Below are 14,558 nucleotides of genomic sequence, written 5' to 3'. Positions count from 1 at the left end.
GCAAACAGCATCTTACTGTTTTGAAAGAATGGAAATATTTTTACATTATCCATCATTGATTCAAAGGTGTAATATTTGAAACTGAAGAAGATGCACCCATTCTTTAACTGCCCTTTTTTCTTTCTGAAGGCCCATGGCTTCCATAGAGAACAGAGTATTTTTTCTGCATGTAATTAATTGAATCTATGTAGAATAGCCCATCTCCTTTTCATTTAAACTTCTCTTAATTCCTATTTTCCTATATGCACAGCAGGAGGGAGATTTCTTTCTTTCTTTGAATCCCCTCCATGCCCAGGTTCTCTCACCCTTCAATTTACAGACCTGTCAAGGGAAAGAGCAGGATGACTCTCCTCTCTTAGAGATCCCGAGGAGATGGTGGATATGCAGAAGGAAATTTTACGGCAAATTGTTTCTCAGGACATTTTAGATGCAATTTGTTTTGCTTTGTAGCAATACAGCTGGTTTAGTACCTTGCTGTCTTCAGCACTCTGCCCTCTGAGATACACTAGAATGCTATATAAAATACATGTGGACAGACTGAAGAAACCACCCCAAGCTATTTTTTCATTTTTCAAGTGAAGCAGTTTTTCTAAAATTTTGAATTAAACCAAGATATTACATTTTTACCAATAACTTAACACCTTACATAAATATTACGTATACCTTTCCTTCCACAGTAATATACCTGTAGAACCTGTAATGCCTATGAATCCAAAAGAGGAAAATTGCCTATTTTTAGTCACTTTAATACTGTTTGCCACACGACAAGACAGCTGAAGACACGGATTACATGGCAAGAGAAGTTCAGTTAAGGAATCAGAAAAAAGCAGTTAAGTTTGCTCCACTGGGAAACAAAAAGGAGAAATTAGCAAACAAAAGCGGACCAAAAAAAGGATGATCAGTTAGCCCTAGAAAAACATAAGATAATGAAAACACTCCTCCTAAGCCAGAGGAATAGCAAAAGGCATAAAGAACAGAAAATACGATGCAGAGAAAAAGAACAAACAGAAAAAAATTAAGATCATTACAAAGAAAAGGTCAGTCTAAATGACGGAGAAATCTTTCTCGTGCAGGATCTACAAAACTGGCACTCAGTAGGATGTAAGCAAGAAAGAACAGCACCTTTTAAGAGAAAGGCCAGAAACCAGACTTTTGGTCACAAAGGAGATCCACTGATCTTCTTTCACAATCAGCCTGCCAGGTAGTAGGTAGAATTGTACAAGTCCACAACCCTCAGAAAAATACAAGAAACTAGAGATCAGGTGATTTCCACTGAAATTCTCTTATCCCTAAAGGAAGGTGAAATTCCAATAATACTGAAGAACTCTCCAAGTGGTCTAAAAAAACCACGAGGAAGTTTGACCACTTGGAAGCCGTCACAGGAACGTGACTCTTCCAGAAGGACAAGCTCCATTCCTGTAGTAGCAAAATCACCCTGTGGCTCCGGAACAAGATAACTGAAGATTTTTAGTTAAATGAAGGAGTCATCTGAGAAAAGCTCATGTAATCTCTTAATCTGCTCTCAGTGTACAAGAACACTAGGAAAATTACTGCAGCGGATTAAAAAAAAATCATCAGTGGGAAGATGGCTGAACAGCATGGTGGGAAGTATTATTCCCTGTGAAGATGGTAGTCAGGTAAGCCGTAGCAAGACCTGGTGTGAACACTCAGAAACATCTGTTATTTCTGAAACTAAATAGAGGTGAGCAACATAATGTAGGCACGAGAACAGACGTAACACAATGGAAGAGCAATGACAACACAGAAACAGGAATCTCATCTTTCCTCCCTCGCTGTTTTGGGCAACATTGCTATGAGTTGAATGAGATGGATTTTGCAACTCCATAGATAGACGGGAGTGAACAAGTCAGCCCTCCGTAGAAAAAACATGCCTTATTGAGAACTTTTGCAAGCTGCCCAAACTACTCCATGAATCACTCTAGCTTTCAGTTAGAGAAATTACTAAATTGTCAAATCAAAATATCCAGAAAATACATTAATCCTTCAAAAAAATTGTCATGAGATGGTGAATGAATAGAAGTAGTTTAGCTAGATCCTCCAAAGAATTGGAAAGCTAATGTTTACATACCCTTAGTTTACAAACATGCAAGGAATAAGCACAAAAAAAAAGGCAGTCCAGCTTAGAAGACAACTCATTTTCACCACAGTTCACCTTAACTTTAGCCAACAGTGAGAAATGTCAGACGTGACCTGAAGAATTTGGCAAGGAAATAAAAGATTAGAGGGATCCTCTTCTCAAAGAAATTAAGAGAGGTTATCAGTCTATTCTTATGCTAGACACTCTTTGAATTACAGCAGTGTATTTCTAATGTATATAGTTGAGAGTTTGAATTTCAAATATGTTCAATCAAAATAAGACAACGGGGGAAAAAGAGGAGACAGAAACCCTTTATCCCACAGGGAAGACATCAGGACAAAGACGTACGGCGAGCCTACCTCTTTCTTTTCTATCAGTGTGACCTAATAAATGACGCTAATTCCCATACAAGCCTTGCCTCATTTGCATCCTTAGGTCAGCACACTTACAGCACTCCTGCTTTTAAAAAGGGACGTACATAGCAACTCCCTGGTTGCTCTCAAGCAAGCAGATGTGGGATTCATCCCACCTATCCGCCGCCCGTCACACCACGTAAGGTCTGGTTATCGAAACTCCTGCTGCTGCCTGGGCAGGAAGACAGCAAATTCCAGCAGGCAGTTAATTTCCCCGTGCGCCTCCAACCCTGTGCTAGCAAGGGGATGACTCCTTCTCTACCCGCGTGCCATCAGTCCCTCCTGCTTAAACAACCAGCTTAAAGAACTAGCACGTGCTAGACAGCCAGCTTATGCAGGGTTAAAGTTCAATTAATCCCGCACAAATATAATCTCTAGAGTTATGCCAGTGTTGAAGCAAGTCAGAATCTGAAAATAATCCAATCTGTTAAGTCTACAAGAAAAATGCATAATTTCAGCACAAATGTAAATTCAGATGTATAACCGCATCTTGCCTTTAGTTTTATTCCCTTAACAAGAAATATCCACCTTTTATCATCTGACTATGTAAAAAAAAAATTAGGAAAAACTGTGGAAGTCAAGATACTACTGAGTGTCATAAAAGATGTACAGCAAATATGATGAGAGTAGCTTAATGATAGCAAACCAAACATTAAAAATATTTAAATATTTTTTAATATAAAAAAGTTTGTAAAACCATTTTCTTTTGAGACTGATTGTTCTTGTATCTATTTACATGAAGTGTGTATTTTACTGGAGCATCAAAAAGATGCGCTTTCATAATTATTTATTTATAAGCCTAAGCATGTATGAAAACAAGGACTAGTGAAGAGAAGTAAGTATCAAAAGGAGAAAAAATAAGTTTATTTTAAAAAGATGCAGAAAAACTTGACCACAAAAATAAGTACATTACAGTGTATTTACCTTCTTACAGATCGATCCACATCCACGAAAACACAATCTGAAAGACGAATCTTACATTCATACTTTACTTGGTACTTGCTCTGGTTTAACATACAATTTTCAGTTATCAAGACGCCGTCTATACCTTTACTCACAGTGTCTGCATATAATGTATTGGAAACACAATTGCTCCTTGTGCCTGCGGGATGGAATTTCATGGCAGATGAACAGTCCCTCCTATGAAAGGGGGGACCTTCTATACAGAAAGTGTGGGAGTGTTCCCTCCTCCTCCACACCGGAGGCTCTGCTCTGTGCAAGACATTACTCAGTATCGCTCTCTCTTTGGTAACATTTCCCTAGTATTTCACAATGATCAAATGTTACCTGCAAGCACAACTGAAACATTTTAGATTTTTTTAAATAGTTATTTTATTCATTTCTAAATATACTCGTATGTCTGTTCTTTTATTATTGTGATTATTTTATTTAAACTTTTCCATTTCACCCACTGATGCTTTTTAAAACTAAATGATTCTGTGACATCAGCCCTTACTCCACTGCACAAGACCAGTAAGCGAACCAGTCCCGCAAAGAGTTATGCGTAATACAAGTTGCATTACTTGAGAAACAGCATATTTGTAGTTATCCAGTTATGGATTAAATTTTTGTGGCAGCTTGTACAGAATGGTTTTTAATAATCACCTTTCTCATAAGAAGTCCAACCACCAAATATTAATGAAAAATATCCATTCTTTATGGAAAGGTAAATAAAGTTTTAGATAAACTGTAAATTTGTCTTGTAAACAAGATTATAACATGGTTTTATTATATTATTCATAAGTAAACCATGTTCCACAAAAGAAAAGAGAAGTATTTTGAATAAATTCTTACAATCCTGTTGAAAATTTGATTTGTGTTTCTAGATGTTGCAGGAAACCAAAAAGAAATAAACGAGAATCAACAAAATATTATTAAAAAAATATATATAAAACTTTTCCCTGGAATGATAATCAGTATTTTTTTAAAGCTGTTATAAACTTGAGTGTTTGGAAAAAAGAAAAAGTAACTTTGAAAAGTAAAACATTACCTTAATTCCATCCACTTAGCCATAATCTGTGTGGCACCATTTTAGCTGACCTCCACTTTTAATGTAGAGTTTGAAAAATTCAAATTCCAATACAATGCATATTGTACATTACATATCAAAGGCTAAAAATTCTAGTAAAAGAAAATAGACTTTGTATATGGCATTTATTTCACATTACCTTTCTGTGTTTCATGAAAATATGTTCAGTGAAATTATAAAATGTCAGATGTTAGGGTAACTATGTCTGTACACAAACAAGATGATATTGACAGAAGTTGTGTTTTAAACACTGCCCTTCAAGGGTTTGGGAACAGTATTTTCATATTGCACAGTTTTAATATTAATACAGTGTCCAACACTACATGATACTCAGAGTCATAAAATCATAAGATTTTTAGTCTTTAGTGATGCTTGAGAAAGAAATTAACCCAGTGCATTAGGCAGGGGCGGGGTTTAGAGGTGGGTGACACTAATGAGATAAATGCCTCCTCGCACATTGGTAAGTTGTGCTCTTTTGGCCCAGGTATACATTACTCAGGACTACTAACAGATGCAAGGAGCCACTTTTTATTTTTTTTCCTCTCCATGAAAAGCATACCTATTGGTTATTTCCATTTACAGGATACCTTCCCAAGATTTCACTTGCAGTGTCTCTGATGTGGTCTAGGTGAAATCATGCATACTAAACACTGTCTGTCCCTCCCAGAGATGGACTGAAATGCCATTTTGGTCATAACTAAGGGGAAGGCAGAAAAAAAAGAAAAATAAGGTGGGGGGGGGCGCGGGGCAGAGAAGGGAGACAGAGCACGCAAGCACAATGGTGCTTGCTAAGCCCTTCACAGGTTTCTCTCTCTCACGCATGTGCGCATACACACGTCACTTCACACTTTGGCATAGTCTGCTGGAGGAGTTTTCAGGCCTGAGCTGTTTCTGAAGGCTATATTATCTCTAAATAATATAATTTCTTCACCTAAGTACTGTAAAAAAAACCGCTATAAGCTTTATATCACTTTCACGCATGTAAGTGAACAGGACAAATTTAGCACCTCTGAAAATACCAAAAATTCATTATGGAGTTTTGACTTAGCAACAGGATGATCCAATTTTGACTAGGGAAGAACTTCAAAATAATAACGCTATGCAGGCAAAACACTGTCACTGGGACACAACTGCTAGAACTAAGTCTCTGAAACTTCCATGGTAATGGACTTCATGACTAATTTCAAGTGCCATTTTCATTTTAGAAGAGAAAAGGTGTGTTTTGCTGGGTTTTTAATTAAGTATTTTTAAACAGGTCTCAAAATAATAATCACAGTAAATATCAGGAATTAGCAGGGACTACTGTAAGCTAGTAATTTTTGTGTTCTGCTTTCCCAAATACCACTAAAGTTTACAGTCACTTTCTGTAATATTCAAGTTGTCGAGAAAAATCTTGTATTTTTGTCTCAAAGGCTTTTGACACATATAAAAACCCACGTTCTCCTCCCAGCTTTAAGTGCAAAAGAGATCTCCATAAATCTGCATGAATCCAAAACTAAATTAAAACATCATCCTAAATTGAGGTAGCACATTTAACCAAGTTTCTTTCCAAGAACTTCAGAAAGAAACTGAAGAATTTTAAGAGTACTGTCTCTATCAGCAAGCATTAAAACCTTTAGTGACTGACGTGTTCTCTCCTCTCCATTTGAGCATTTTAGGAGCTTGGAAGTTCTTCTTTAACTCCTCCTTTTTTCCCCCCAAAACACTGCTTAGTCCATGCACCTTTAGGTCCTGTGGCATCTATTGCAACATCAATAATGGAATCTGGAGTCATCCACCTCAGAAAGGCCAAGAAAAGGAAGTTCAGAACAGCAAAAAGAGCAAAAATATACCCAGTCACTGGGCCACAGTGAGACATCAGCCTGTCAAGTCGCTCATCCATTGGTAAAACCACTTCATTTGCCACCCTGTCATACACCTAAACGGGGAAGAGACAGAAAGTAAGATCTTAAAACGATGTTGCTTCTACCTCAAAAATCAGGCAGTACTTTGTTGTCAGTGTGCAAAATAAATTATCTATTCCTAACTACTAGATGGCACAAATATTACCCCCCAAAAAGCTTTGCAGATTTTAAATGTTGATTTATGAGTACTGTTCTAGAAATTTCATTTATTTATTTAAGGAGAAAAAGGAAAAGAAACGTTCTATTTTTTTGACAGACCTCAAGAGTATTTCATTAAACAGAAAGACTGCATAATTTGTCTCTCATGTAATATTATATAGAGGGGGTTGGGTTTTTTTAATTAATTGAATGGGTTCTAATCTCGTATTCACATCAGTCACAGGAAAAGAATCTGAACATGCAATTACCAGATTTTCAACACAAAGATGGATGAACTCATAGATGAGTTGGCAATCTTCCAAATCTCTGTGTTTGAACAATCAAGCAAATCATAATAGTACACTGATTTTTATTTAAAGAAACACTAGTAATTCTTAGTAAAAGTGTTAAAATTCAATGAACGTGAAAAGCAAATACATGCTACTTGTGACTTAATATATATATTAACCGCAACCACTAAAAAAAAATAATTAAAAAAATATACAGTCCTGTGTTTCATAGAACAGAAGCATAAATACCCACTAGACACAACTGAAAAAAGGCTTAAAGGACACAGAGTTTTTTCCTAGAGAATATTACAGACTTCATCCTATGGGTAAATTCACAATAAGCTAACAAACAACTGTCTTTTGTATAACATAAGTTCCATGCAGACTTCTTCCAATTATACTAACATTTTCTTCACAGAGCTTTTGTTGTTTTGTTTTTTCTTATAATAAAGGGCTATAAAGAAAACTGAAATCTAGACTAACTTCTATAAAAACTTTGCAATTGAAATGCCGCTTGCAGTTTCAAAATCATAAAGTAAATTGTACTGACAGTACTTGAAAACGATAAAATAAACTGGTTGTACATGATACTTCAAGGAGACTTATAAGAGATACATATCTCAGTACACTACAAAGTAATTAAGTGGCATGTGATTCAGCTACTCTCTTTACTAAAACACAGGGGCTGAAATCAGAAGTGACAGATCTCCACAGGCATTTATCACACTATTGCAGTAAACATTCTTCACTAACAGCAGAGTTTTTATGCTGAAGTGCAGTTCTAATTGCAAAATACCATTTCAAAGGTGTGATAATTTATTTTCATTACATCCATAGCTTATGTAAATTCAACTATGTTCAGCCTACCAGCATTAAACTGCCTCTCATAATTTTAAACCACTTGTTAGCAGGTGGCAGACAAAACTTCATCATGAACTCTGCCTTTTCCTTTTCATACATCTCATACAGCATTTTTTCCAGTTATGCCAGAAAAGTTACTTAATGTGAAGACTGGAAAAAATATGTAAGTAGAAATGTAACTAAAGATCTATGCTGTTCTTTGGAATATTTATCAGCAGTTAGGGCATAGAAAAAAAATGCAAATAGGAAAAAACCCACCTACCTGGGGATATATTCAGGGCAGGGGGGAAAGTATTGTCTGAACCTTTTTAAACCATGTATTTTTTGAAAGGAAACACACTGAAAAATTACACTGAAAGATTACATAAAGAATGTATATAGTAATGTTTCAAAGAAACAGCTGTTTCAGAAATGTACTTTAAGAGAATTTAAAAGAAGTGGTTATACATACTTTCTCAGTTCTCTCTGCTACGTTCCTCCATGTATAAAATGTCTTCACTTTATTATGAACAGTTTCTGGAGATGGTAGTGTTCCTGATCTGAGCTGGGCAATAGCTTTTTCTAATCCATCACACAAAGACTTCACGGAAGGTTCACATAAAATAATGAGATTTTCTGGAAGCACCTCAGGAATCCCGCCAACTTTTGTACTTACCACCTTCGAAAGAAACAAAAGAAATAGCACGTATGCTGCATAACAATAAAATCGAGCGATGACACTGCTATTACACCATTTAGATACAGCACTTAAGAAGAATAGGAAAAAAAAATTTACAAGGAGTGGTTGCCATGAAGGCAAAGACCGATATCATGCTTTGGGAATTTTACCTGTATGCGAACTAAAGGTCTAGGCCCTAGAAAAGACCTAGCATAGCAGATTACCTTTAACAATGTTTAGAATGATTCTTTGGTAGCATGATAAAACAGAAGACTTGGTCTAATGAGCAGTTTATGAGACATCATTCCTAAAGTTGTTCGTTGTAGTACGCTACTAAATATGTGTAACCAGATTTTGGACTTTCCATAGCCCCTCATGAAAACCATTACCTCTACTTGGGGAGGATAGTTTTACCACATCTGCCTTCAGTTTACGCTTTCTAGGCTACTGAACATTTACAAGAATTTCTTCAGAAGTTCAGTAATTTTAAATCTGGATTATTATTTTTAAAGGGAAATCAGGAACTACTAAGACTCATATTACACAATCATCTCTAAACCGCAGGCAGCAACAAGAAAACTGCAGAACTTCCTCACCTCTAGAGAGCGAAACAGATGACAGGGGAATAATGACCACAACTAGGTAGTAACTACTGTCAAAGGATACTGGAGCAAAAAAAAAAAAAAAAAAAAAAAAAAAAAAAAAAAAAGAAGTCCCTCACATTTTCTATACTTCTTATATATTAGACACTCTTATCAGTCTGTCTTTTAAAAAAAGTTTCTTTATATTTTAATGCGAAAATCTAAGATCTTTATGGCTGTTGATTTAACTTTCTTTGAGTTGTCAGTCCGAGTTGTAAGTTAGCCAGAAAGGGCTTTTACTGGTTTTTCTCTCTCCAACTCTTATCTTGAATCCCTACACGGCGAGGCAAATACATTTTCAGTTAATACAAGAAAACAAATGTCAGTTCTTGGTGCAGGAAGAAAACAGTTCTAGTACAATGGTGTAGTCTGATAATTCAATATGCCTGACTGACCAGTCACCCATGCTCATGAGCCGTTTTTCTGCAGCTCCTCTTAAAGCAGTGTCAAAGTAAACCTTCAATGAACATCAACTACCCCGAAACTCTGTAAAGCAGTACATACAAAATAGCATTTTGGAGATGCAGCCTGGTTAGTTCAGAGAACTGAGAGTTAGCAGATCTACATGTTATTCCCAATTCTGCACAAGTTTCTTCTGGGAGCTTAAGCAGTTTCGGTTAACCCTTCTGTCTCAGCTTCCAGGTGATCTGTAAATGGGGATAATATTTGCTCACCTTTGTAAAGACAGAGCCTCAGATGAAATCAAATGTTACAAACACATAGTGTTTAATCATGAACTTTGTTTAAAATGGATACATGCATTCTAGATAGTTGAGATTTTTTTTTTTTTTTTTTTTTTTTTACCTGTAAACCACAGCTTGCTGCTTCCACAATCGCCATACAAAAGGCCTCAGTGAGGGAAGTGTTGAGAAAAATGTGCCCCTGGACTAGAACATTTCTAACATCCTGGTGTTCCAAGGCTCCTAGGAGACGTACCCTGCATATAAGAAAAAAAAGAAAAGAAAAAAAAAAAGAAAGAAAGAAAAGAGATAAACACTAGATTTGGACTGTAGTAATACGGTATGGTGTTACACATATTCTGAAAAATGTGCCAATGGATCACGCTTATATAGTGAGGGAAGGAACACAGACACCTTTGTTCCGTTTTCTCTAAATTTTTCCAGCAATGAAGAAATAGAAGACTGCTGCTGATTTTCACACTAAAAGAAACTTCTGAAAATAAAGTTGGGGGAAGAAGTTGCTCTGTTTATTTTACTGGCAACTGTCTTCAAAACATTGCTACTGAGCTTTCCAGTTCTGTAAGAGAACATGGCTTCACGCAGTTAATAATTAAGACTTGTCATCCTTTTTGATTAGATCTATTATGTGACTTTTCAATGTGAGGTCTGATCAATCTCAGTCTGAGGTGGAAAAAAGTATTTAGGGGACAATGATCAGGAGCTATTATTTTGAAGAGATACTGGGACACAGAAAAGGGCAAAATAAGAACAATACTAACAAACAATTTTATCAGCAGAATCACTGACTGAAGTACAGAACAGGCAACAAAACAGAGAAAAGGAAATGGAAAATTAAGAAGCTTGTCCTTGCCACATAAAACTGTCTTTGAACAACAAGAAAACCCCAAAGAAATACACAAATGTGTATGCATCACAGAAACATTTCAGTAACACAGTAGCACCAGGGAACATGTTCATAGTACCACAAGAACACATACTAGATAAGCACTACCCTGAAGAGTTTCATACTGAAATATTAAAATAAATTACTAGCAGTCATCCTCACAAGCAGCAGTGACATGAACTAGCTGTCTAACACCTTATGCCATATGGCAATATGCGATCCAAGCATCACGGCTTCAGAGAGGAATACGATAAATTTCTGTCTAAGTCAGCTTTTCTCCGACTCAAGTGAAGGTTCACACAGGGTCAATTTCTATGCATTAAGTTGCAGGATCACAGTCCAACTCCGTAAGTCTTCAGTTAGTGTCTGGTCTATCTGCCTTGCTTTCAATAGTTTTCATCTTCTCCAGCCTTAAGTTTTTGGTTGGTTGGTTGGTTGGTGTTTTGGGTTTGGGGTTTTTGGGGGGGGGAGGGGGGGGGGGGTCAGGTTGTCAGGCAGAAAGGATGTTGCTGTTGTCTTCCCCACCCCTAAAGTACATTGAAGGGTCATAGGCATGCATGGAACAAACCTGTCATGTAGCTGGTATCTTTCCCGGACTTCTTCCAGTACGATTCGTTTTGGTCCTTCTCCTCCAACCAAGAAATGTAACTCTGGATATTTCTGACAGAGCTCAGGAATTATACCACTAAGCAAATCTATACCTAAGAGTAGAAAAGTTAGGGGAAGCCGTTATTGTATTTGATTTTAGAACTTACCATGATGTAGCCTACTGCTATAACTCTATTCAAGAGAGGGAAAAAAAAGTCTCTCGAAGACAGTTACACTGCTGAACACAAAATTCTGAAAAAAGACAACTTATGATCTACCAGGAGACAAATATGGGGGGGGGGGGGGGAAATCACTTAAGGTGCTGTTGCTTGAGTAAATAAAATACAGTTAAAACATTTCTAACAGAATACATAGATTATGGCCTAAACCATATCCCCAATATAAGCCAAACCTTCCATTTTAAAAATTTCAATATCTTCACTATTACAAAAGAAATGCACCGCTGAACCCAACACGCGCAAACTGAAACGTACATTTCTTCTTCCTGAACGTACAGACGCAAAAGCTCAGAACCACCACCTTACAGCTCCCGTCTAAAATCCAACCCATACCACAGACACGGCGCCAGTGGTACCTAACCAAGGCCCTTCTTACCGTATCCTAAAGAAAACAACCAAACCAAGCTAAAGTTACATTTCACCCCCCGTTACCTTTTCTGTAAACGAGCCTGCTGACAACAACGATTGTTATTGTACCGTCGTCCCTCTTCGACGGGTCTGGGGTGAAGTCGGTGGGATCAACAGCGTTGGGGATGACGGACACGATCCGCGGGTCCAAGGCCGCTCGCAGCACCGTGTTCTCCTTGCTCGTGTAGGAGACGCAGATGATGTGGTTCGTGTCGCACAGGGACACCGTCAGCAGTTTGTTGGTGAGCACCGAGCTGACATCCGCGAACCCGAAGAGGGAGTGGTCCGTGAACACCGTCCGCAGCCCCATGGTCTTGGCGTGGAAGAGGGCGTCGTGGGCCATGGCGGAGAAGGAGCTGTGGGCGTGGACGACGGTGACCCTCTCCCTCACGAAGATGTCCCTGAGCAAGGGCAGGCTGTGGAAGAGCGTCGTCGCCGTCGACTGGTTGTACATGACCTTCAGGGGCAAGTAGTAGACCTTCAGCCCGCTGGTGAGGTAGCGGACGCCTTTCCGGCGGCCGTAGGCGTGGGTGACCACCAGGACCTTGTGGCCTCGCTCGATGAGGCACTGCGACAGCTGGTACACGTGGCTCTCCACGCCCCCCATGTTGGGGTAGAAGAAGTCCGACACCATGCAGACGCTGTGGGACACCCTCGCCGGGCCCCCGGCCGCCATCCCGGGCCCCGCTCCTGCCGGGGGGGAACCACAAGGCGCCATCACTCGCCGGCGGCGGCTCCGCCAAGACCCCCGGCCCCCTCACCGCCGGGCCCGGCCATCCCTCCCGCGCAGGCCGCGCCGCGGGTCCCCGACGGCGCCGGCGAGGCGCACCCGGCGGCGGGCCCTTTAAAATGGCGATCACCCCGGCAACCGGCGGACGCCTCGAAGGCGTTGGAGGGCGGGGGGGGGGAACGACGGGGGACGCGTGCGTCCGCGCGTCTGTGGACGTACCTGCCGGCCGCCGGCGCTCCCCCGGCGCTTCCCGGCGCTTCCCGGCGCCCGACCCATTTCCGGGCACGGCCGCCCGGTCACCACGGCAACCGAGCGACTATTCCCCCCTCCCACCTCTCTCGTCACGCAGCGGGGCGTTCCCGCCCCTCCGGCCTGTCGCAGCGGCGCCGCAGCCAATGGCCGCCCGGCGTCTGCGTCACGCGGGAAAAGAAGCGGCCAATCGTAAGCGGAGGCGGGAGCGGGGCGGGTCCTAGGGCGCGGCGGGCTGTGGAGGAGAGGCGGGCATGGCGGCGGGCAGCTCGGCTGCAGTTTGCCTTTGCTGTGGTGGGGAACCACCCTCGGCCGGTCGCTGTCAAAAAAAAAAAAAAATCCCGCAAAACCAAACCAAAAAACTTGTACGCAAAAAAAAAAAAAAAAAGCGCGGTCCAAAGGGCTGAAAAAAGTGAGCTGCGTGCTGTAAAGCCATAAAATTGCCTGAAAGCTCCAAAGGCTTTGCCCTGCCCCCGGCGGAGACCCTGTTTCGGTGCGCTGTTTGGCTCAGTCACAGCTGGAACTCTGGAAACGTTCTCAAGCCTTTCGCCACCAGTGCTGGAAGGCTGCTCTCTCTAAATGAAAATAAAAATACCGTGATTTTCACAGCCCACTCTGAGGAAGGCGGCTGGGTTGTGTCAGTTGTGCTCTGACGCCCCAGGCTGGCACCGCGTGGCTGTCTCATTTCTGGTTTTCTCAAGGAACTTTGCAATCTGCTGCCAGCAGCTCAGCACCGGCCCGACTACATTCAACTGCCAAGAAAGATGTTACCTCGCCCGGCTAGGGTTGTTCATGCCTCTCCTATAGGTTCCCCAAATTATGTTCGGCAGCTACTTCTGGCCAAGATTTCTGATGCAAATTTTGTCAGATTTGGTTCTGTCGTCCTATGCAAATACGTGTGTGGCGAGTGACCGTACAAGCTGACCAAGACTGCAGGGCTGGCTGGATTCCTGGTTAGGTTGAGGCTTGGACAGACGTGGTTTGGAGGGGCTGATCCCAGGAGGGACCAAGGAGGACATCAGCCACTTCATTCTGGGGACTGAAAAGCGTGAAAGACGTTAGCGTGCTGGATAAGAAAAAACATTGCTCATTGTTTGAATTTTTCTCGTGTTCAGAAAGGTGAGACCGGTATTGGCAAATCTGACTTCATCATCAGGTGCTCCTCCGGGGTGGGGTGGCAAGAACCTGAATTTCAGGATGAGAAGCTGAGTATGAGGCCAGAAGGGGGGAGGCTTCTCGCCTGCAGCAGCACGTATCCTGCTGTGAAAGAAGAAGAGGCCGGGAACCAGGGGGTCACAGGGATCCTAGTTCTCAGAAGAAACTGCAGCCTGGGTGTAAAGCAGTTGCCTTAAATTACATCTAGGGGAAAAAAAAAAAAAAAAAAGTAGTGCCAGGAGAAGGAGGAAAGCACTTGGAGGTTCTCAGCTGCAGCACCCCATGATGTGGTAATCCTGGTAAATCCGTGGTAAATGACAGTGGTGACCTCCCTTGGTGTCAGGCTGCCCTGAAGAATCAAGCTGTACTAGTCACTCCAGTTTTAGCTGTCAGAAAAACCATGCTTACGGTTTTAACTGTTTGGAAAATGATTTTTTTTTTTTTAGACTAGTTCTTCTTGTGTGCTGTCTAGAGAAGTTGTAATTCTAGGTATGCAAGCTTAAAAAATCCAAAGAGAAACTGTAACTGGTGTACAACATAGCAGCCCCTCTCTTCAGTGAAAGAAGGGGGATT

General features: G+C 40.7%; 1 protein-coding gene across 2 annotated transcripts; it reads right to left on the bottom strand.

Moving 5' to 3' along the window:
* Positions 1-3,351: 3,351 nt before the first annotated feature.
* PIGA (phosphatidylinositol glycan anchor biosynthesis class A) lies at positions 3,352-12,884 on the bottom strand. Of its 2 annotated transcripts, XM_052774011.1 has the most exons (6): positions 12,801-12,884; positions 11,876-12,541; positions 11,185-11,317; positions 9,837-9,969; positions 8,185-8,391; positions 3,352-6,458 (listed from the first exon to the last, which is right to left on the bottom strand). In XM_052774011.1, the coding sequence occupies exons 2-6, from the start codon at positions 12,525-12,527 to the stop codon at positions 6,195-6,197; spliced, it is 1,389 nt and encodes a 462-aa protein (XP_052629971.1). In that variant the 5' UTR covers positions 12,528-12,541; positions 12,801-12,884; the 3' UTR covers positions 3,352-6,194. The 2 variants fall into 2 exon arrangements, with proteins under 2 accessions (XP_052629971.1, XP_052629970.1); XM_052774010.1 differs by lacking the exon at positions 12,801-12,884 and having other exon boundaries at positions 11,876-12,702.
* Between the last annotated feature and the right edge of the window lie 1,674 nt (positions 12,885-14,558).

Source organism: Harpia harpyja, chromosome 22, assembly GCF_026419915.1.
Source record: "Harpia harpyja isolate bHarHar1 chromosome 22, bHarHar1 primary haplotype, whole genome shotgun sequence".
Classification (NCBI taxonomy): domain Eukaryota; kingdom Metazoa; phylum Chordata; class Aves; order Accipitriformes; family Accipitridae; genus Harpia; species Harpia harpyja.
The sequence above is the reverse complement of the archived record's forward strand: the minus strand, read 5'-3'. Positions and strand labels throughout refer to the sequence as shown.

Coding starts and splice junctions, on each gene's coding strand:
- PIGA (XM_052774010.1), bottom strand. CDS start 12,569: ATGGCGCCTTGTGGTTCCCCCCCGGCAGGAGCGGGGCCCGGGATGGCG. Junction 9,970..11,184: donor AGATACCAGCTACATGACAG/GTTTGTTCCATG, acceptor TCTTATATGCAG/GGTACGTCTCCTAGGAGCCT. Junction 8,392..9,836: donor CAGCAAGCTGTGGTTTACAG/GTAAAAAAAAAA, acceptor TTTCTTTCGAAG/GTGGTAAGTACAAAAGTTGG.